The sequence below is a fragment of the Callorhinus ursinus genome, unplaced genomic scaffold (assembly GCF_003265705.2).
Source record: "Callorhinus ursinus isolate GAN/ISIS: 27379988/994484 unplaced genomic scaffold, GSC_fseal_2.0 scaffold2, whole genome shotgun sequence".
Taxonomy (NCBI): Eukaryota; Metazoa; Chordata; class Mammalia; order Carnivora; family Otariidae; genus Callorhinus; species Callorhinus ursinus.
The window spans coordinates 17,001,354-17,022,391 of record NW_027397064.1 but is presented as its reverse complement, the minus strand read 5'-3'; the positions used below and the strand labels follow the sequence as shown (position 1 = coordinate 17,022,391).

At 56.0% G+C, this 21,038-nt stretch overlaps 3 protein-coding genes across 22 annotated transcripts in view; 1 reads left to right on the top strand and 2 right to left on the bottom strand.

Moving 5' to 3' along the window:
* Positions 1-76: 76 nt before the first annotated feature.
* On the bottom strand, positions 77-7,256 carry ABCB6 (ATP binding cassette subfamily B member 6 (LAN blood group)). Of its 3 annotated transcripts, none has more exons than XM_025891292.2 (19): positions 6,569-7,256; positions 6,116-6,253; positions 5,681-5,867; positions 5,384-5,485; positions 5,030-5,213; positions 4,324-4,445; positions 3,690-3,799; positions 3,299-3,364; positions 2,997-3,122; positions 2,784-2,860; positions 2,626-2,689; positions 2,436-2,521; positions 2,155-2,212; positions 1,835-1,939; positions 1,271-1,445; positions 1,011-1,123; positions 675-769; positions 538-606; positions 77-351 (listed from the first exon to the last, which is right to left on the bottom strand). In XM_025891292.2, exons 1-19 carry the CDS (start codon positions 7,115-7,117, stop codon positions 249-251), a joined length of 2,529 nt encoding a protein of 842 aa, XP_025747077.1. In that variant the 5' UTR covers positions 7,118-7,256; the 3' UTR covers positions 77-248. The 3 variants fall into 3 exon arrangements, with proteins under 3 accessions (XP_025747077.1, XP_073734479.1, XP_073734486.1); XM_073878378.1 differs by having other exon boundaries at positions 2,997-3,077; XM_073878385.1 differs by lacking the exon at positions 675-769.
* A 581-nt stretch (positions 7,257-7,837) lies between these two features.
* ATG9A (autophagy related 9A) lies at positions 7,838-16,973 on the bottom strand. Of its 15 annotated transcripts, none has more exons than XM_025891285.2 (17): positions 16,799-16,973; positions 16,336-16,521; positions 15,751-15,808; positions 15,205-15,336; positions 15,047-15,090; positions 14,451-14,515; positions 13,483-13,644; positions 13,152-13,293; positions 12,165-12,913; positions 11,928-12,081; positions 11,639-11,818; positions 11,109-11,357; positions 10,731-10,909; positions 10,507-10,624; positions 9,541-9,763; positions 9,199-9,344; positions 7,838-8,910 (listed from the first exon to the last, which is right to left on the bottom strand). In XM_025891285.2, exons 4-17 carry the CDS (start codon positions 15,305-15,307, stop codon positions 8,905-8,907), a joined length of 2,520 nt encoding a protein of 839 aa, XP_025747070.1. In that variant the 5' UTR covers positions 15,308-15,336; positions 15,751-15,808; positions 16,336-16,521; positions 16,799-16,973; the 3' UTR covers positions 7,838-8,904. The 15 variants fall into 15 exon arrangements, with proteins under 15 accessions (XP_025747070.1, XP_073734532.1, XP_025747069.1 ...); XM_073878431.1 differs by having other exon boundaries at positions 15,205-15,397; positions 16,461-16,521; XM_025891284.2 differs by having other exon boundaries at positions 16,461-16,521.
* Positions 16,974-17,118: 145 nt separating this feature from the next.
* The window catches only part of ANKZF1 (ankyrin repeat and zinc finger peptidyl tRNA hydrolase 1), a 6,369-nt gene continuing 2,449 nt past the window's right edge, over positions 17,119-21,038 (top strand). Inside the window, exons 1-9 of one of the 4 annotated variants that reach the window (XM_025891296.2) lie at positions 17,119-17,231; positions 17,573-17,750; positions 18,532-18,644; positions 18,870-18,972; positions 19,095-19,288; positions 19,675-19,787; positions 19,883-20,030; positions 20,338-20,566; positions 20,725-20,871. In XM_025891296.2, the coding sequence (XP_025747081.1) occupies positions 17,603-17,750; positions 18,532-18,644; positions 18,870-18,972; positions 19,095-19,288; positions 19,675-19,787; positions 19,883-20,030; positions 20,338-20,566; positions 20,725-20,871 (1,195 nt within the window). In that variant the 5' untranslated portion in view covers positions 17,119-17,231; positions 17,573-17,602. Of the gene's footprint in view, positions 17,751-18,531; positions 18,645-18,869; positions 18,983-19,094; positions 19,313-19,674; positions 19,788-19,882; positions 20,031-20,337; positions 20,567-20,724; positions 20,872-21,038 lie in introns of those variants that run through there. The other 3 variants (XM_025891318.2, XM_073878467.1, XM_025891308.2) reach the window with 3 other exon arrangements.

Genomic DNA, 21,038 nt, shown 5'->3' with positions numbered 1-21,038 from the left:
CCTGTCAAGAATGTGCCCCTCGCCTAAGGGTAGAGGCCCCCTGCAATGCCCCACACCAGTGTCCCAAGGATCCGAGCACAGTCCACACTTTTATTTCCCCAAAAAGTGCCTTTCCAAAAGGTTCTTTCCCCCAGCTATAGCCAGCACCATACCCCAACACCGGGATGAAACATGCCGGGAAACGGGGTACATCTTATTCCCCTGAGTTATCCTTTGGGAGGGACGTGGCCGCAGCTTTGTCACCGGTCTCAGTCTGGGGGTTTGGTGTCCTCAGAGACTTCTTCCTGTCCCCGCTGCTGCAGCTGCCACATGTCCGCGTACATGCCGCCTCGGGACAGCAGAGCCTCGTGCCTGGGGCAAGGAGGAGGAGGAAAGTGCAAGTCCCAACTACCGTTTAACCCCAAGAGTCCTCACCACCAGCCCACAGAGAGGAGAGGGATCGGCCAGGGAGCTCCCTCCGAGACACTCGTGGGACTTCACCTTTTCCTCCCCCCGCTTTCAGAGGCCCCGCCCTGTTCATCCTGCCCTGTTCCTTACCGTCCTCTCTCTACAATGCAGCCATCCTTAAAGACGAGGATCTGGTCCGCGTCCACCACAGTTGAGAGCCTGAGAAATCAGAGCTGTGTTACGCACCACACACCACAAGTGGGTGCCCGCTGCCCGGGGTCCCGTACCTGTGCGCCACGACGATGGTGGTGCGGTTGGCGCAGACTTCAGCCAGAGAAGCCTGGATGGCCCTCTCGTTAGATGTATCCAGTGCTGATGTTGCCTACAGAGAGGATCTGGGTAAACCTGCCCCTGACGCCCAAAATCCCCGTGGAAGGAAGATACAAGCTGCTAGCTGAGGCCTCGGGAGTCAAAAAGAACCTGCTCTGCATTCGAGGACTGTAAGGTGTTTTTATGAAGCAGGGATTCATGCTGTCTATCCGCGATGGGCCACCACCCAGCAGCAAATGGCCTGGGCACAGGCAAGAGAGGAAGGAGGGGAGCGGGCTGCCCAGGGCCCTCACCTCATCCAGCAGAATGATGTCTGGAGCCTTGAGAATGGCACGAGCAATGGCCACACGCTGCTTCTCCCCACCACTCAGCTTGAGTCCCCGCTCGCCCACCTGCGTCTCGTATCCTGTGAATATTGCCCGCCTCCCTCAAGTCACACGGAATACATTTGGTTTCTGTGCTCAGATGAGCAGGACGGGATGGAACAGAGGGTTGCAGGGAACAGCAGGACTGAATCGGGCAGGGCAGGACCTCTCTCTGCAGGGAAGCTCACCTTCAGGGAAAGTCATAATGGCCTCATGGATGCCCGCAGCCTGGGCAGCAGCTACCACCTCCTCGTCCCCAGCTGTCAGGCGGCCATAGCGGATGTTGTCAGCGATCGTGTCATTGAAGAGGACGGTGTCCTGGGGCACGACTCCAATGTGAGACCGGAGGGAGATCTGGGTCACCTGGAGCCAAAAGACCGTATGGCCCAGGCCGTGAGACTGCCCTACGCCCACCCTCTGGCCTGGGAGGTAAGATGGGCTGGGGTGGGGGGGCACATGGGATGAGGTAGAGGAACCCTGTCACCACCATCCCATCCCAAATCCTAGCTGTGTGGGCAAAGCACTCAACCTCCCTGAGTCTGTTTCTCCATCTATAAAGAAAGAAGATGCTTTTTATGCCCATGACTACTTTACTGGGGTAGGTCACATGGCACTAGAAAGGCTGAGATCTCCAGCTGCAGCTTTTTGCAGGGGTGACATCTTCTCTCCCTGGAGAGTGGCCAGTACTTCATAGAGAGCCATTCTTTCACACACAGGCCCCTAAATCACTATCTCCTCCCTAGCAACCTTACCTGTGAGATGTCCTGCCCATCTATTCGGATGCAGCCGGAGCTGATGTCATAGAAGCGAAACAGCAAGCGCAACACTGTGCTCTTCCCTGCTCCAGATGGGCCCACCTGGTGCATTGGAAACAGAGGGAAAACATTTTCAGGCCTGCCGCTTTTAAGGCTAGCTCTCCAAGAAGCCACCAGTGTCCATCGAGGGTGCTACATTCAATCCTGTGGCCTGTTGTGACAGGATTCTGACTCCACAGCCTGGGTCACAAACTTCCATGAGCACCGGAGTAGGGAAACTCAAGGAGTCTGGGCCAAGTGCCTGGGTCTTCTCTCACCAGGGCCAGTGTCTGTCCAGGCATGACGGTGAAGGACACATCTTGCAGCGTTTCTCGCCTGCAAGGAAGGGTGGGCATGGTCAGCAGGCCTGCTGCACTCCCAGGGACTCCTTCCACCAGCAGAGCTACTCCTGGGCCCTGCCCCTCCCCTGGGCCCTGCCCTAGAAGGCTCCCCTTCTAGGAAGTGGTGGGCTGAGAAGCAGGAATGGGGGCAGGGGCTGTGGCCATGTGTAAATGGATGATGGGACAGGAGGCTGGGAGGTGCCAAAAGGGAGACTCACCCACTGGTATAGCTGAAATGCACATTCTCAAACTCAATCTGGCCCCTCTGGAAGCGCAGGGGCCCTGCTCCAGGGAAGTCCTTCACCTAGGAAAGTGCCACCCATGCATGCTGCCACTATAGGTCTGCTATTCCCCAGACACCGGAACACCACGCAGACTCCTGCTTCCCACACCCCGCACTTCACTCACTTCCGGCTTCTCTTTCAGCAGGTCGAACATGTTCTCCATGTCGATGAAGTTTGTCTGGATCATCCTGCAAAAACAGCGCTGGCTGGGGCTCCTCTGAGGAGCTGGGGAAATAACCATGCACCCCGGACAGGTGAGGGTCGGCGATCAGGTTAGGTTACCTGTAGTAGGTGCCAAACCAGTTGAGAGGCATGTAGAGCTGGATGATGTAGGTGCCAAAGAGCACGAAGTCCCCGACCTGCGGACATCCCAGGAGGCGGACAGGGTCACGGGAGACCTACGGGCTGGCACCCCGCCCATGTGCTGTCACCTTGCCCACTTCCCTCCAGGCACCTGGGGGCCCCTCTTCCCCGTCCCCAGCACAGTTCCCTCACCTGTAGCTTCTGCTTGCTGACAAAGTATGCACAAAGCAGGGAGCCAGCAAGGAGCCCGAGTCCAATCACCAGGTTCTGGATCTGATTTAGTAAAACCAGTGAAGCCGTTGACTTCCACTCCAAACGCTGGGGGGGGGGGGCGGAGGGGTGGCATGTCACGTATACACTCTCACCAAATCCAAACCTGAGCCCCCAGGCATCTTCAACCTCACTTTTTCAGCCCAAGTTGTACTCCTCTTGGCCCTGGCAATTCTGTGAGGCTAGGCCACTGCTCTTAGCTGGCATCAAACGAGCATCCTCACCTGATATTTGAGGATGGCCTCTCGATAGCGGTCCACTTCGTAACCTTCCGCGTTGTGATACTTCACCTGACGAAGTCAAGCCACCCTATGAGACGAGGCTGCAGCCTGAACACCTGGATCATTTCCTCCAGATTCCCAGTGCTTCCTTCCTCATTATATCTTTTCTTTCTTTATTTTGTTAAACTCTTATTTAAGTAATCTCTACACCCAACATGAGGCTAGAATTCACAACCCTGAGATCGAGAGTCACATGCTCTTCTGACTGAGCCAGGCAGGCCTCCCTCCGTCCTCATTTGAAAAAGCACCCCCCCCCGGCCCCTCGCAGCTCCCCGGCAGCCCCGCGGGCCCCAGCCACGCTGCCTCACGTTACTGCCTCCAAGGCCTTTGTTACCGTCTCAAAGTTTAGCAAAGAGTCCACAGCTCGGGCCCGGGTAGCATTCTCCTGTGTGTTCATAGCACGTCGAAACTTCGTTCTCCACTCAGTGACCACAATGGTCACAACTGTAAGAGTGACAGGAGGGGGAGGAAGGCAAAGAAGAGATCAAGACATCACTCCCGACGGCAGAGACCACAGGGGGGTGTTCGCCACCTGGCACATACACATGAACCCTGAGCTAGAGACCAGGGACCCAGATCCCAAAGGGAGAGAGCCCTAAGCTCCCCAAGGGAAGGGGCGATGCCTGAGACGTCTCTGCAGCCTGCACAAAGCCTTGTGTGTGAAAATGCTGTTGGTGACCAAACGAAGGCGAGCTGCATCTGGTTAGAGAAATGAGGTTTCTCCTTGACTTGAACCCACAGCAGGCCCCTAATGTGACCAGGATGCCTTCCCTGGCCCTCTATCCGGCTTGAGCTACAGCCCCCCTGGCAGAGGAGAAGTCCCACCCATCACGTTGGGGAGCAGCAGCTTACTCAAGTCCACTAATCCACAGCCTCTCCTAGCTGGGCCACCTGAGTAGGGGCAGGGCTCATGCCCAAGGAAGTCCCCAGAATACTCCAGGGAGACGTTTCCACTAGGCAGCACTCACTGAGGTAAAGACTCATGCAGAGGAACACAATGAGGCCAAACCAGGCGTTGAAGAACATGCTGAAGTAGACGATGCCGATGGTGATGTCAGCCAGCGTGGGGAGCACGTTGAACACCAGGTAACTAGGAAGGTGAGTCAGGCAACAAAGGAAGGTTTAGGGGCTTGGAGCCAGCAGCTCTGCCCCCAGGAGTTTCAGTGTGGTGTTTTGTTTTTCAGTGGCAGCAGACTAGAATCAAGCTAAATGCCCCTCAACAGGTGGATGGCTAAATAAACGGTAGCAGGCCCCAAGGACAGAATGTGCCAGGTCAGTTATAACGAATGAGGAGGATCTTCATGCAGGGGAAGAAAACGTCTCCGTACCATTTTGTTAATAAGGCAATTCTGAATGACAACTGTGTCGTGACCCTAGGTGTTTTAGGGAAACCCTCCCTAGTACCCCATTAGTGCCGTGAGTCTGTGCACATACGTATGTCCAAGTGTGGTGAAGAGCACAACTCAACATCCTAGATGGGGTGGGAACCTCTGAAGAAGTGAGTAGAATTTACAAGGTACTTGTTCTGTTTTATTTGTGTTATTATGGCAGCACGTGTACATTTATCTTAAAGTTAAAAAAAAAAAATAATTAAAAGGAGGATGGAGAGACAGCTGAAGCTGGGTGCTTTCTCCAGCCCCACCATCCCACACTCCATTTCCACGGGCCTGGCACCTGAGCAACCCTGTGACACTGGACGTGCCCCGGTCCACAATCCGTAGCACCTCCCCGGTACGGCGTCCCAGGTGCCAGCGCAGGGAGAGCTCATGCAGGTGGGAGAAGAGGCGCAGCTCCACCCGCCGCGATGTGAACTGCTGTACCCGGATCCACAGGAATGTGCGCAGGTTGCTCACAAAACCTAGGGGGAGTCGGGGGGAGGCCTCGGTAGAGCTGAGGGACCAAATGACATCAGCCCACTTCCAAGATATGAAAGGTCCGAGAACACCAAGAGGCCAGGGGAGGGATGCTTCGGGGAGGAAGAGGGGGAGAGGCCAATGACAACCAGAGTGACAGCAGAGTCCCTCATACCTGTACTGCCAGTGCCACCCCCCTGGAGGAACTTGAGGATGACATAGGTGGTGACAGTCCAGGCCAGGGAGCTCCACGGTGCTTTCTCAGTCAGCAAGTTCACTACGGAGAAAATAAGTCAGAGCCCACTTCTGGCCCCGAGGGCTCTCTTCAGGAGAAACTGCTCCAGGCACCAGCCACAATCCCCTTTCTGATCCTCCAGCTCCTCACACTGTCCCACCTCCGTAGGTTAGGGCCGCCACCCCTCACATGGCCGATGAAGGACCAGAGAGCTGAGCGGGCACTTCTTCCCCTCACCTATGTCCCTGTAGAAGATGGGGACCAACACGTTCAGTCCCCGTTCCAACCCCATGAGCCCCAGGCAGATGAGCACGACAAGCTGCAGAACTGGATTCCCTCGAGGCCACAGGTAGCCACTCAGTAGGCGGAGCTTCCTGCCAAGGTCTTGCCATGTAGATCTTGGTGGTGCCTCTGCTGACTGAACCTAGGATGGTCAAACACGTAGGGGAGGGGAGCTCAGAAATAAAAAAGAAGTGGCCTAGCCGAACCCCTCTAGGGAAAATGTACGGGATTACAGCTCCCAGTTATCTCAGACCCACAAGTGATCCCCAGTGAGGTCAGAAAGGCTCACAGGGCACAAATGAGATTTGGGAAAGAAATACTATGGTGGGAAAAAATGAGGACAGGCAATGAAATTAAGACAGACCCTAAGGTTCAGAAATTCAGGCATACCTCGCTCCTCTCTACGTCTTGATCCTCTTCATTAACCTTCAAGGCATAGGACTGGGGACGAAGTCCAGGGCCCCAGAGTCCCAGGATAAAAAGCCCTCCAGAGACCACATACCGCAGCACCCACAGGCTAAACTGAACCTAGAATAAAATGTGTCCAGAGAGCATCAAAGAAGGCCAAAATGCCATTGTTACCACTTATAACAGAGCTAAGGACTGGGGTAGGGCACATACCCAGGTCAGGGGCCCAGCATCAAGTAGGCTTTAAAAAAATCTAGAGTGACTCAGCAGAGACACACCCCACCAGCTGGCTATCAGCAACCAGGCCATGCAGGCCTCCCCCTTCTTCCCTTTCTTAGAGGCATCCCAAAGTGTGGAACCAGTGTGACCAGACATACCATCCTTCTTCCCAGCCCTTGCCACTCATGATTCTCCTCTCCCCACGAGGTCCCTTACCTGCTGGCCCAAGTCTGCCCGTGCCCACCACCACTGTGGGCTGTTCCAAGACACAAGGGCCAAGTTCTCAGCTGTAAATGCCACAGTCCAGAGGAGCAGGAGACCCGAGCTGTGCCTGAACTCGATCCAGATGCCCATTGCTAGCTTCTGCCAGGCCTGGTTATGTTCCACCACGAGCAGCCCCAGGCCACAGGCGCTGGCCAGAGTCCCCAGTATGGAAGCCAGCAGTAGGTAGCCTGGCAGCGGGGCGCCCCCAGCAGTGCCCACCCGGCCAACCAGGCCGGCTAGGGGCAGCGCCACCTGAAGTGTGGCCAAAAGCAGCTGCAGCACATAGGGAGCGACGAGAGGGCCGGCACTCCAGGACAGCTCGTGGGGGCCAGCTGGCCGCTCCCGGCGCTTGCAGGCAAGGGCTAGCACCAAGGCCAGAGCCCCCAGGGCCATCAGTGTCGAGGACATAAGCGTGAAGAAGAAGCAGGGACTCAGGCCCCCCTTCACCCAGGCCGGCCCCAAGGGCCCCTCGGCCTCGCAGTAGTTGCCCACAATCACCATGGCGATGCGTGGCCGCTGGCCGCGGCTGCGGGGACTCTGGGGCCTGCGGGGACTGCAAGAAGGGCAAACGGAACCGGCTGCTCGAGGCGGGGCGCGGAGGGTGGGGTGTTTCGGGTCACGGGGCCGCGGGGCGCCAAGCCGCGAAGGTCTCGGGCAGGGACACACGTGGGCCCCGCCACACTACCCACTCTTGCCGCACGCGCCGCCGCCACGCACTCACGCAGGGCACGTACGCCGTCTTCTCCCGTCCGTCCGCCCCTCGCTCGCAGCCTGGGACCCTACTGCCAAGTCCCGGCCCGAAGGAATGCTCGGCGTCTGACCCAAGCAGCTCCCTCGCGCAGCAGCCCCGCCTACCAGGGCGGCCCCCGCCCCTACGTAGGGTCCCCATTGGTCAACCTCTCTGAAGGGGCGGGAGGGGGAGGGTGCACGCGGGAAAGGCAAAATACCAGGGCGGAGTCGGCTTGGTCACGTGCTCACGGCGCGAAATCTGACCGCACGTCCGGCCTGAGACCTTGACCTCCACGGAACCACAGCTAGGAAATGACCCATCCGCTAGCAGGCTAGCTCGGTATATCCAAGTGACGGCATAGACTGCCCACTTTCCTACAGGGCCCGGCCGGGTCCCCGGCCATTAGGGAATATCACACGCACCCCACTCCGCTTGTTCCCACAATCCTAGCGCCGAGAGACAACTAGCGGCGCAAGACAACAAGCCGCGACCTGGTCAAAGTCCCTTTTTTATTAAGGGTTATCAAGCTGTACACAGTTCCTACGCCTTCCGCTGCGAGCTCGGGCAGCACAGTTGACCACACCCGCAGTGGACCAGATCGGGGCGAGGGGTGGGATGGAGAGTAGGAGCTGGATCCCAGCATGCAATGCGGCAGCTCAAAGCCTAGGGCGAAGGCCTCCTGTCGTCCCTCTGTCCCCCTCTGGAGGACAGCGGGAGGCAGGCCAGAGCTCTCCTGCTGGGAGGTAGACAGCCGAGGGCACAACCAGTCCAGTCCATCCTATGTGCAGGCGGTAAGGGGTGTAATAAGCAGCAATGGGGACCAGGACGGCCTCAGTCTCCCAGGGGCCCATCCTAAAAGTTGGGAGAGGGCAGCAAAGAAAGTCCACCCTGCTCCTGCAATTTAGAAACCTTCCTTCTTAGTGTCAAGATAGCATGAGAGGAGCTGGGATCTAGGGCCTCCGCACCAATGCAAAGCAAAAGCTGAACAGAATGGGAGCAAGCGAACAGAACCAGAGCAAGCGGCACACGTGCCAGTCATGTGCAGGAAGCGGGAGAGGTGAGCAGGCTGCAGCACTGGGAGAGAACTGGGGGTGAGGTAAGGGCCACAGCCTGAGCTGCTCATCTGTTCAGGGTGGGGGAGGGAGGCTGCAGAGGCTGAGGGTCTGGGCCCAACCTCCCCACTCCACAGTTGGCACGGGTTCTCCCTGCTTGGCAGCTTCTGTGGTGGGCAGTCCTCTGGAGACTTGCAGGGGTGGGTGCAAAGGTGGCAGTACTGGGGCTGGGCTGGGGACCAGTTTCTAGCACCACACTCTGAGCCAAGGGGGCTCCTGGGGATGAGGCTAGAGTCCTGTGTGCCTTGGTTCCTGGGCCCCCAATTTCTCTCCTGGGGCTGTGGCAAGCCCAGTGTTGGCACCTCCCTTGGCCAGGCACAGACACACAAAACACCACACACGTGGAGCCAGGCAACACTCAAGAGGAGCCCTCCATGGCAGGCGGATAGGATGGCAGGGCAACAACGGCCTCCATCCTGGGACACAGGGACCCTCCTCAGCCTTGTCTATACCTGTGGAGAGAAACGGGTTAGTAGTGGAGATAATCTTCCGCTCTCTGCTTGCCCAAAAAACAGCTTGGAGATAAAGGAAAAGGAAAGCTTGATTCCTGGGGAGGAAATCGTAGGGAAAATCAAGCCCTAGATTTCAGAGAAGGTGAGGCAAGAAAGGGCATTGTATTTTGGAGGGGGAGGAACAGTATCTCTGTACGAGCGGCCTGCCTTCTCTCACGTGAGACTTTGATCTCGGCCTGAAAGTTACTACTTCCAGTAGTTGTCGTTCTCCGGTCCTGGAGCCCTTACCTTGTGCACCTGAGGGGGAAGCTCATCCTCCGAGCCCTCCTCGGGCACCGGCTCTGGGTGCCTGGATGCTGACTGCCCGTCTTCAGCCCACCCTCCAAGGGGCAACCGAGAGAAGTGAGAGGGAGCCCGGGGTACTGTGCCAGGATCTAGAGACACAAGTAAATGTCCTCTTAGAATGAACACAAGCAGAAATGTGGAGAAAGGTTCTGGGGCTGTTCAGGGTCGGGGTGAGGGTTAGTCTCTTTGGGCCTGATCGCTCTGACCTCCTTCCTCCCCAGGAGGCCCCCCGAAGAGCCACCTTTCCCTGAAGGCTCTGTACCCTCCTGGACTCCCGCTGGATACCTGTGATACCCCCATAGCGCCTCTGGAAGCCCCCCTGCAGGGCGGTGGTCTCAGGGGCTCCGGGCCGGGCTGCAGCACAGGGATAGCTAGCAGAGCGAGGGATGGGTTGGGAGGCCCGGGAGCCCTCTGCTCCCTCTTCAGGGGCGCTCTCCCCACTCTCATCGCTCTCCCGGCGGTGCCACACGTGCCGCTCAGGTTCGGCCTGCGCCTGCTGCTTGTGGAGCTGAGAAGTGGAGGGGGGTGCTCATTAGGCGGGGACAGGCTATCTGAAACAGATGCCCCCCACCATGCTATCCTCCAGTTCCCATTTTTACCACCTCACCTAGAATCAGCGACCCAGAGTAACTACCACGTCAACAGTGTGTACCACACATATGACGTCTTACAGGTTGAATTCTCAGATCCCTGGAACCTAGTCATTTGAGTCAAGAACAAATTGGTTGCACATGTAAGGGCCAGGCACTCTTTCAAGGTGCTGGGAAGACAGCAGTGAACAGAACAGACAAAAATCCCAGCCCTTGTATGGCTTCTATGCTGGGGGTGGAGGTGGGCGGTTATAGACAGTGAAATAAAAAAGGAAAAAAAATGCAGTAGGTCAGATAAATGCTATGGAGAAAAATAAAGCAGGAAGATTCAGGAGGGTGGCCAAGGGAGGCTCTTTTGGTCAGGCTGGCCAGAGACGGTCTCATGGAAGAAGTAAGAACAGGTGAATAAAGGAGGGAGCCATATGCCTAGCTCAGGGAAGTGGATTCTTGGCACTGAAAACAACCAATGTGTAAAGGGCCCTGGAAGACAATAAACTTGGCTAAAAAGGATGGTAAAGGGGTATATGCGGGAATGGAGATCAGAGTAGGGGAACGGCAGAGAAGGGTTCCGAACCCAAGTCTTGCTTTTCCACTCCTAAAACCCTCTATTTGTCAGCGGCCACCTTGATTCTGTGGCTTGGGCCCTTCCTGCCCCACTCACCTGGTGCATATAGAGGGCATGCAGGCTCATCTCGGTGGATGCGTATTCCGACAGCACCAGGCTCTGCAGTTGTCCTTCCCACACACTGCTCCCGGAGCTGGCTGTCCTGGCATCCACCCTGTCCCTCCGGCACAGACAGCAGCCGTCAACATTTCTGAGACCCGCAGAGGTTGCTGGGGGCTACTGCCATGCCCTCCCATCGTGGCCCGCCGCCCCCCACTCACCCAGAGCCTGTCATGGTGCTGGGAGCTCGGCCTGTGGGCACCTGACCAGGGTGCAGAGGGGAGAAGGAGCGCAGGGCAGAGGCGACTTCAGCCCTGTGCCTGGAGCCCTGCAGGTCTCTGGGCAGTGGGGGTCCCCGGCAGGATGAGCCGGCTACCACATTTGCGATAAGGCTCAGTGGCTGTGAAAGAAAGGGGTGGGTAGAGTTCCCAGGGCAGGAGGGAGGCCGCAGGGCCCCTCAGTGTTCTGGATGTCAGGGCACAGACTGAACAGACAGAAGGAAACTGACTGGGCGGGTAGGCCCTTCCACCCCAGGCCCTCAACTCCCAGCACCTGGAGTCCACTCTGCCCACTGTCAGCTCCAGTCCCCAGGAACACACCTCAGACTCGGACTGTAAGGACTGGATGGACGTAAAGAGGGCATTTTCAGGGAGCAGACCCCCTTGGGCGAGGCCGGCAGCTGCTCCGTCCCGCTGAACCTGCTCCTTGAGGAAGCCGAGGAAGGCCGTGCTCTCACGCGGCGGCTGCCAGCCGGGGTTGGTGATGGCAAAGTGCATGAGTGACAGCTCTGTCTTCCCATCCTCGGCTTGCTGGTACACCGAGGCCTCTGTCTGCCCACCGGACAGCCACTGCACAAGGGAGGCTACAGTGAGGGGGACTGCCGTATCTTGTCCAGAGCCCCGGGGCCCACCCCAGGGACGGTCGCACGCTGGGCTAATTGCTTGGTTTGTGCCTTTCTCAAGGGAACTTGGCCAGAGGTTGCAAGCTGAAGGCTAAAATCCAGCCCAAGCTCCTATTTACCAAGCAGGGCTGCCTTTTAGTGATGCATTGGCTCAGAGGAGTGTCTTTCTGCAGTCGGCCCAGAGACACTGTTCACCTCCGGCCACCTGCCCTTGTCCTCTCCCGGTACCTGGGGATGCCCATGCTGGCGAACATCCATCTGAGCAAAGGAGCAGGTATCTCCAACACCTACGACCTCCACGGTGAAATTGCGGAAGAAGTCTATGATCTCCAGGGCCCGTGGGCGCAGGCAGAAAATGAGGATGAGGGGTGTGACAATGGGGCTTAGTAATTCCTCCAAGATGAACACCTGAAAGGGGAGGGGGGGACCCAGGTCACAAGAGAGCAGGAGGGATCCCAGCCCTCACCACCGAGCTATCAGCCAGTCTCTAAGAGGCCCTAACTCCAACTCCACTCACTGCCTTGTACTGGAAGAGCTGGGCAAACTCGTCCCGGGTCTGCGAGCGGTGGGCATTACCCTGCCAGTGGTCAGGCATGTAGTGGATGTGCGCGAGGATCACGCGGAGCAGCTGCTCGGGGCAGAACACCATATGCTGGTCCGGGATAAAGGACCTGTGGGAATCGGGGTCACGGTGAGAGGTAAGCCTTTCCCAGGGGCGCTAGTTGGCTTGCCCCCGCCTGCCGCCCTGGCCCACCTGCACACGGTCACGGTGACCCCCAGGAGTGTGACGGTGGTGAGGACGTGTTCCACAGCCAACACGTCTTCGTCATAGATGGTGAGGGCGATAAGCACGGCCAGGATGGAGCCAGCGAAGAAGGCGCCGTTCTTGGCCAGCAACGTCAGCAGAGGGGACAAGAAGCAATTCATGTACTTGGAGGCGGGCTTGTAGCCTCGGTTGAGGCGGGACTGCAGCTCGTGTTCCAGCTCATTGAAGTGGCGGAGGTAGCAGCGGCCGTAGAGGGACCAGCAACGTGCTCCCAGGGCCCCGGGCTCCCGCTTCAGCACCTCCGCGTAGCTGAAGAAGGCATAGAGGATCTGCCAGATGAGGATGAGGGGGCACAGCAGGAAGTTGGCGATGCCGATCCATAGGATGCGGTTGCTGAGGCGCTGGGCCAGCTCGAGCCGTTGCCCCCCACGTTTGTACTCGGCCTTGAGGCTCCATTCATTGAGAAACAGAGAGCCAGGTCCCCAGAAGAGGATCAGCTCGAAGTTGTACTTGAGGCCACGGGTGAAGAAGACGGCCTCCCCCAGGCCGGGCAGGCGGAAGCGCAGAGGCAGGAGGGATTTGTTAACCAGGGCGACCATGTAGTTCTGGAAACGGAGGATGCGATGGTAGATGTCTAGCTCTGTCAGCTCGCGCTTGTGGATGCAGATCTGGTGCTCCTTCTGGGTCTGCACAATCCGGGCCTGCACTTCCTGCCACGTGCAGTACGGAAGGGCAGACTGTGGGGTGGGAGAGAGACACGGTAGGGAAGGCGGGCTTGTTGCCTGGACTCCTCCTCGCCCCGCGTTAGCTGTGAGGCCCTGTGCTTTGCTGGGTGGAGCCTTTAAGCAGAGGCTCCTTTGACCTGCCAGTGACAGAGGAGGGTGCCCGAGGCCCAGCAGCACGCCCCACCCCTCCCAAGCCGCAGAAGGCACGTTGGGCTGTGGCGCGCTCACTGCCCAACTTCTCCAGTCTCACCATGGGGATACGCAGAGCGTGCAGGTAGAAGGAGTGGATCTCCCAGTAGCAGCAGATGTTATAGATGAACTTGATAAGCCGATGAATCCAGAATACAGCAGCGATGACCAGGATGGTGATAAGGGAGCCATTTTCCTGAATCCTGGTGGGGAAAAGGAAGGGGGGGGAGGGGAGGCCCTTGAGGAGTCTTGGCAGACAGGATGCTATCCTGAAGGATATGGCGAGGCTGAGCCCGAGCCTGTGTTCTAAGGAATGTGCCACCGCCTCCCACTCCATTCCCCACCTGCTAGTGGAACTCTGGCTCTGGTGTCCTCTGAGCTGTGGCCCTTACCTGGCACTACAGACCTGGGCGGGCAAAAAGGCGTCTGGCAGAGTGACCTTGACAGGCTCGGTAGGGTGAAGACTATGGTTCACCATCTTGTTGGCAAATAGGATGTCATAGTCCACACAGCTGACCAGGAAGGTGGTGAAGGCAACCACAAAGAGGAACTGCCTGGGGAATTGGGAAGAGGGGCCACACCCCAAGAGTCAGAGAGGCACCAGTGAAATAGTGTGGGAAAAGGGAAGAGTCTGGAAGCAGCAGAACAAGGCTGGAGAGCAGCCTCTGGGGATGAGCAGGGGCTGGAGAACCCCCAGTGGGCTCTCTCTGCTGCTCAGCCCCCCGAGACCTTCTTAGGCCCAAACCAGCTCCCGCTTTTTCCTCTTAGCCTTGGGCGTCACACAATTAGCCTGCTTTCCTCACCGCATGGTAATCTCTGCCACCACTTACTAGACTCTGCTCAAAGATCTTGTGATTATGGTCTCTGCTACCCAATCCCTGATTTCCTTTTGAGATAGTATTAGAAGCCCTAAAGGGATTTACAGTCTTTCCTGATTGAGGGAGGGTTTCCCAATCCCATCCTCTTTGGCAAGGCCATATGGCTCCTTTCTTAGAAAGTGCTCTGCCCTCCTAGGTGTAACTAAGGCAGAACACACACTTTTCTTAAGTGGCTGGCATCTCTGAGACCTCCTGACCGAACCACGCCCATTCCATGGGATCGCTGATGAGCTGATGAAATGGTCAAGTCTCAGTTCTCTTCATGGAAGAGAAGAGAATTTGGGAAGAATTCCTTATAAGGCAGATAAAGAAAGTGATTGTAAATTTTGGTGCCACACCCAGTCCCTGAGCTCTAAAATTAGTCTGCAGGGTTTTGAGCCGGGAACTGAGCTGCACTGGCTGGTATGGCCAGGGCTGAGCTCAAGAAGAGGAAAGTCTGAGATGCGGTCCTTCCCCACATCACTGTCCCTCCTTAGACTTACATGAGCTCAAAGATCTCCCCGATGAGCATGCAAGTGAAGCCATTCTTCTGGTGTAGATTATAAACGTATAATTGTCAAGAAAAATGTGGTTGACAGAGACAGCACTTAGGGGCACAGACTTTGGGGGTCACATGCCCAAACTTAACTCCTGGCTCTATGACTTTCTAGCTGTGTGACTTTGGCCAAACTTAATCTCTCTCAACTTTCGTCTGCAGTGGCACTTTGGAAATAATAGCACCCGTCTCATAGGATTATTAGGCATGAGCTAATGAGTGTAAAATATTTACACAGAGCTGACACAGAGTAGGTAAAAAGATACTGATTATTATAGTTATTAGCGTCCCGTCAAAAAGAAAGATCACCTTTAGAGAGGTTCCTTATGAACTGACACCACGAAGTGAAAGGCACGCAGCTCTTGGGAAACGCAGGCTTATCATTATCTATAATGATCCTTATTTCCCTAGCCTCTTTCAGCCTTAAGAAGAGTTCCATCTCCCTTCCGGGGATTAGAATCAAACCCACCCCAACTTCCCACCGGGGCCCTGCTTAGATGGGGGCTAAGGGTCCCAGAGCTCCCATGCAGACACAAAGGATATTCGAGAGAAGAAGAGGTCAAGGTTTTCAATGTGGTGCCAGGGTGCTGTGGGCACAGGAGTAGAGATGTCAGAGCCCTGAAGGAACAGGTCCCTCCGTCCTGTTCCTCCACCCGCTCCCGCCCCAGGCCCCGGCTCCGCTGTCGGGTCCGAGAACTCACATTTGCTCCCCTCAGGGACGTGCACCAATAGGTCCTCCTCTCCAGGGGGTGAATCACTGTAGGAAGCCTCAAGGCGCTGGTATTCAGTGTCAAACTGCGCCATCACCACCGCCCCCAGTCCACTTTGTCCCCCTGCCGGGAATGACGAAGAGATCCAGGTTCAGACCGTGCTGCTGCTTGTCTCCTGCCCTGCCTAGCAGATCAGAAAGAGTGAGAAAGAATCTCTGCGCTTGGTCTCTACTCCCAGTCTTCTTGGCTCAAAGGCAGAGGAGTAGTTACCACAGGAGAGCAGTAAGCTCAGGGTCTGGAAGGTCAGTCATTCCCAGAGCCTTTACTGAGTGTCTACTGAGGTCTGGCTGGTCTGCCGCTTTGTGGGTGGGGGGGTGGGGAGGGTAGGGGTGGGTGGGGGTGCTGTTTCATCTTCTACTCAGTGGAGATAAGGGGGCTTCCCTCTGCCCTCCTGGAGAAACCCGGGTCTCCCAAGACATCTCTGGGAGATTGGAAGCATTTTGTAAACAAAGGTTTGAGAGAAGCACATGGCCCTACCAGCTCCATGGGCAGCGTCTGCTCCACTCCAGCCCTTGATGCCCTCGCTCTGCAGCTGCTGGAGGAGAAGATGTCAGGCCCCAGGGAGTGGGCAGTGGGGATAGAAAGAACCCAACCTTCCTACCCACCCACCCTCCACTAAGAGGAGGCCAAGCATGGGGCAGGGAGGCTGCAGTGGGGAAGAGGCACTGGGCTAGATGTACTTCCTCTGGTTGTACCATACAGGACCACTCATCCAACTGTAGGATCCCAAGAAGTGGCTTGTTGAGCCTGTAAAAACTGAGTCAGTACAGGCCTGAGGTCAGGCAGCTCCTCTGGACTGTTTTTCCATCGCCCCACCTCAGCCTCAGAAATTAGACCTCTCGGGGTCCTCAAAGCCCCAAATCCAAAACCCAAGAAAAAGAGTCTCTTCTGAAAAGGGCCTTTCTGGTCAACCTCTTCCCCTGGTTCCCTAGGACCAAAGGCCCACCAGGCAGGCACAGTTCCTGGATGGGAAATCCTGACTGGGTCCGTGCAGACCCAGATCCTGGGCGAACTGTGGGGTCCCTAGGTCCCTGGAGCCAGGCATGTCTAGGCAGCACTCACCCAGTCGGTGCAGACCCTCGGGCCGTGGAACACGACCCAAGCCTGGCCCCAGTGGGACTCCCTGGGTTAGTGAGAGCCCTGGGTCCAAAGGAGCTGACCAAACCTTCGGGGAGTTCACCACTCACCGGGTCAGTGTGGACCCAGCGTCATGGAGCCCCGGCTGGCCGGGCCTGGGCTCAGGGTTTCCTGCGGATGTTGGAAGAATCGAGCTAGTCCGACAGCCGATCACCCAGGTGGGCTGGGTTGCCTCCCCACACCCAGCCGCCAAGACCCGAGCCCAGCGCGCCCCAGGGTCGCCCGGCGCCAGGCCAAGGGCTCGGCTGCCAACAGCGGACAACCTCGCGCGCGGCCCCGCCGCCCGCGCGCGCCCCCGCCCGCGCGCCCCCGCCATCAAAACATTCCGGCTGCGCGCCTTCGCCACTCCCGCGGCGCCCCTTCCCCTCGTTACTCGCCGTGAGCTCACTTAGGGCTCCGCGGGCACCCTCCGTCAGGCCCGACTCGGGCCTTGAGATTCCAGTAACCGATCTCGCGTTTCACCTCAGGAACCGTGACCCGAGTGATTCCAGGGGCTCGGTCGGCTCCGCTGGGTTCGTCGGGACCGAGAGCTCTAGGCCCGGCGCCTGCCACTCACTGTCACCCGCAGCCAGTCTGGCCAATGAGCATAGGGGGTGGAGACACGACGGCCAATACTCGGCTTCGGAGGCGGGACTGAAGGTTCGAAGTGCGTTTTGGACAGTCAGAGGACCAATAGTGCGCGCTATGTGGGGCGGGGCTGAGGTGCGGGCGACGCCGTTTGTCCCCTTCGCTGCTCCGTAGTGTCGAGACTGTTGTGGTGTTGCAGAAATCCGGGCTCGGAATTGTAGTCGTGCGTGCCGCTCGGCTGCCCGGGACCTTCGGTGCGGCTCCTGAGGGTGGGGGCGAGTCCACGCGGTTTAGTCATTGCTGGAGCTCATCGCGCGGTTATCGAGGAGCGGTCGCTTAGGGAACCTCAGTGATTTTTAGCTCTACTGGACTCGATTTGGGAGCTGGATGCTTCCCCCTTTCACTCTGTGTGGTCCGAGACTGTGGGTTTGAGAAAGCGGCCTGGGGTCACGTATTAACCCCCAGAGCGGACTCCTGGTACCAGAGTGAGGCCCGAGGTGCCTTGCGGCGTGGGGGAAACCAAGTCAGGCAGGCAGGAGACCGGGCGGTAGGATCGCACTCTGGGGAGCTCTGTTTCTGTCCCTTTCTGCTCCAGGAGCTCCTCCTAAAGAATTTCTGCTCAGCCATGTCGCCGGTTTCAGCAGCAACCCAGGTTCCTACGTTGGTCTCCCTCTTTGACCTCAACGCGGATGCTCCGATCCTTCAGGGCCTCAGCCTGGTGAGCCACCCTTCTGGGGAGGCTCTGGCCCAGTCTCTGCAGACTTCCTGTCCAGGTATCTGGGAAGGTTTGGGGAGGACCCACGAGGAACGTGACAGGCTCTTTAGAGCTTATTGCTCGTCCAAGGAACACATTCTTATTGATATTCCCCGGTTTAAGAGCCCTTGTTGACATCTCTTTTTACTGGATAAAACTTATCTTAAATTCACTCAATCTCCGGGTTGTTTCCAGCACAGGCCCCCGAATTGTCCCCAAACAAGCCTCTTGCCTTGCCATTGCTTAGGTCTGGTCACGTTTACAGCACTGCCTGCAAAAAACTTCAAAATTCCTAGATATAGTCCAAATTTAAGTGGTTTCCAATCAAATCATTCGTTCTTAATGAATGTAAAACAATTTTTTGTTTTTTTACAACCTTAATTTGCCTCTGGCTGTTCTTCTTGAACTTTTTTTTTTTTTTAAACAAACCACACCGTAATTGAAAATGTAAGCTAAAAAAAAAAAAAAGAAAACACAGGCATTTGGGAAGTGGTTTTTGCAGTTAAAAATAATCTTAACGTTACCAAAAATTATTTTCTACATGGTTCTTCTAAACAATCTCTTTAGTTAACGTGAAGTATTTGATATGTATTTGTCTCACATCTTTTCAGAAGCATACTTGTTGTATAAAGTGATTACTCTGCTGTTTATCTTGTGATTCCTAGATTGCAAACTCTGAAGGAAAGGATGTGCTGTCTTTTTCTTTTGTATTCTCCTTTGTGTATCAGACACTGAATGTAATTCCAGGTACTGCAGGTTTGTACTCCCTTTCCACCTCTTATTACCCTCCCCTTATTTAGGTTCAGGGGAGAGAGCAAGCCCAGAAAGAAAACCACTCCAGGGTCTGCTGGATATTTCAGACAAGTTATTTTGTTCCACTTGTGACCAGACCTTCCACAACCACCAGGAACAGGTAATAGGCCAGGTGCAGAGCTAAACGGCAGAAGCAAAAGTATAGGGTGGGTGAGGAGAGGCAGACATATGGTTTGTCTTTCGTTAATAAAGGTCAGTGTTTTGACTGAGGCTGTTGGTATTACCTGGTCATACTTCCTGGAGTTCTGTCACTGGTCTTGGGTACCACAAAGGGCCAGGCTAGGGCATATTTCCACATTCAGCCTCTTTCTTTGCCTCCTACCAGAGAGAACATTATAAGCTTGACTGGCATCGGTTTAACCTAAAGCAACGTCTCAAGGACAAGCCTCTCCTGTCTGCCCTGGATTTTGAAAAGCAGAGCTCCACAGGTGATGGCTGGTAGGAGACCTGTGTTGAGTAGGACATGGGGCTGGAGGAAGGCCCTGGTTTAGGAGCTTGAGGAAAGGTCAAAGATAACACACCAAACTTGTGCACTTCATGTTGTTTTCAGGAGATCTTTCCAGCATCTCAGGATCAGAGGACTCAGACTCAGCCAGTGAGGAGGACTTGCAGAGACCGGATGAGGAGAGGGCTGAGTTTGAGAAGCCCAGCAGACCCCAAGGCTTCCACTCCCATCGGGTTCTTTTCCAAAATGCTCGGGGCCAGTTTCTTTATGCCTGTCGCTGTGTGCTGGGCCCTCACCAGGCAAGTGGTGGCCCAGGCTGTGTGGCCAACTGCAGCCTTTATATACTCAGCCTAGGTCTCCCCTAAGCCTGGGCCATTTCTTACTTCTTTTCTTCCTGTTGGATATGGGTATCACCACTGACAGCACAGTTTTGGATTGAATTGGCCTGAATCTGGGGTCCAGTATAATGGAATTAAGTTTGGAAACAGACCAATCTAGGTTTGAATTGTTCTACCACTTGATCTTGACTACCTCTACAAGCCTCAAATCTCCTTGTCTGTAAAGTGGAGACAAGCCTCAAGGATGGTTGTAAGAAATGAGATCACGCATGTAAGACACTTGGCACTGGGTTTCTTCCTGTGAGCGAGCGCCACGGGCATGCTTGTGCTGTCCCTCTGTCATCCAGGTGCCCCCAGAAGAACCTGAACTGCTGCTACGCAACCTGCAAAACGGAGGTCCCAGACACTCTGTGGTGCTCCTGGCTGCAGCTGGGCACTTTGCTGGAGCCATTTTCCAAGGGTGAGAGGGTGCTGCCTGGGGTATAAGGATGCGGTGGGTCTGGTTAGCCTGGGTGTACGGACTGGTTTCCAGCACCGAGTCTGTGTTGTCTACAGAAGAGACGTGGTGACCCACAAAACCTTTCACCGCTACACAGTGCGGGCCAAGCGGGGCACAGCCCAGGGAATTCGGGATGCCCGGGGTGGGGCTTCTCGTTCTGCCGGAGCCAACCTGAGGCGCTATAATGAAGCCACATTATACAAGGTGAGTTAGGTGTCTCAGATCCGGTGGTCTGCTAATCTACTTTTTTCCCTTTCATCAAATGTTACAGTGGGGAGCTTGATGCCTGCATCCTCCCAGTCTTCGTTATTTCTGGGAAGGCGAAGGTAGACTAGGGATGGATCCCCAAGAGTCTTCATCCTCTCGTTCTTTCTTCCTCTATATTATCTTCTGCTTCCCATTCCTTACACATCATCTGTGGGCCGACACATCATCTGTGGGCTGGTTTTTTGGTTAGAGATTTAAAAATAGCAAGTGAAGATACATGGGGCTGAGTTACTCTCTTCTCTAGGATGTTCGTGACCTGCTGGCAGGGCCAGTCTGGGCTAAAGCGCTGGGGGAGGCTGAGACAATACTGCTGCGTGCTCCCCGCTCTGGCCGGTCCCTGTTCTTCGGAGGCCATGGGGCGCCCCTGCAACGGGGGGATCCCCGACTTTGGGATATCCCCCTCGCTACCCGCAGACCCACCTTCCGAGAGCTACAGCGTGTGCTCCATAAGCTGACCACCTTGCATGTCCATGGTGAGCTTTTGGTCTGGATCCCCAGACTCCCTAGACCTTCTTGTCCCTTCCAGCCCAAGCCTTGGGTTCTCATTTGTACACCCAGACAACATCTTCATTGAGAGAGACCCGGGCTGGCTTCTGCTCTCAAAAGAGAAACACCTTTTGTTTTATGGCAGGAGAAGACCCCCGGGAGGCAGTCAGGTTGGACTCACCTCAGACACACTGGAAGATGAAAGGGGGGAAGAAGACTATCGAGGCAGAGAGAAAGGTCTCCAGTGATGAAAATGAGGCACTTGGGCAGAATGAGGAATCTCCCAAACAGGGTTTGAGCACCATCTGGCAACTGTCAACTCTCTCTGGGTGTCTGTCCTGGAAATGCAGTGTCAAATCTGCTGTTGCTTCTCTTTATAATGAGCCCTTACACAACACATACACCATTACACACACACACACACACACACACACACACACACACACACACACACACACA

Bases quoted from the DNA above. Each gene is read 5' to 3' on its own strand.
- ABCB6 (XM_025891292.2), bottom strand. From the start codon at position 7,117: ATGGTGATTGTGGGCAACTACTGCGAGGCCGAGGGGCCCTTGGGGCCG. The intron at 1,940-2,154 runs GTGAGAGAAGAC...CCAATGCACCAG, and splicing joins CTGGACAGACACTGGCCCTG to GTGGGCCCATCTGGAGCAGG. The intron at 770-1,010 runs GTGAGGGCCCTG...TCCTCTCTGTAG, and splicing joins ACATCATTCTGCTGGATGAG to GCAACATCAGCACTGGATAC.
- ATG9A (XM_073878438.1), bottom strand. From the start codon at position 15,307: ATGGCGCAGTTTGACACTGAATACCAGCGCCTTGAGGCTTCCTACAGT. The intron at 14,516-15,046 runs ATATCCTTTGTG...TGACAATTATAC, and splicing joins TTGACCTCTTCTTCTCTCGA to GTTTATAATCTACACCAGAA. The intron at 13,645-14,450 runs GTAAGTCTAAGG...CCAATTCCCCAG, and splicing joins GGGGAGATCTTTGAGCTCAT to GCAGTTCCTCTTTGTGGTTG.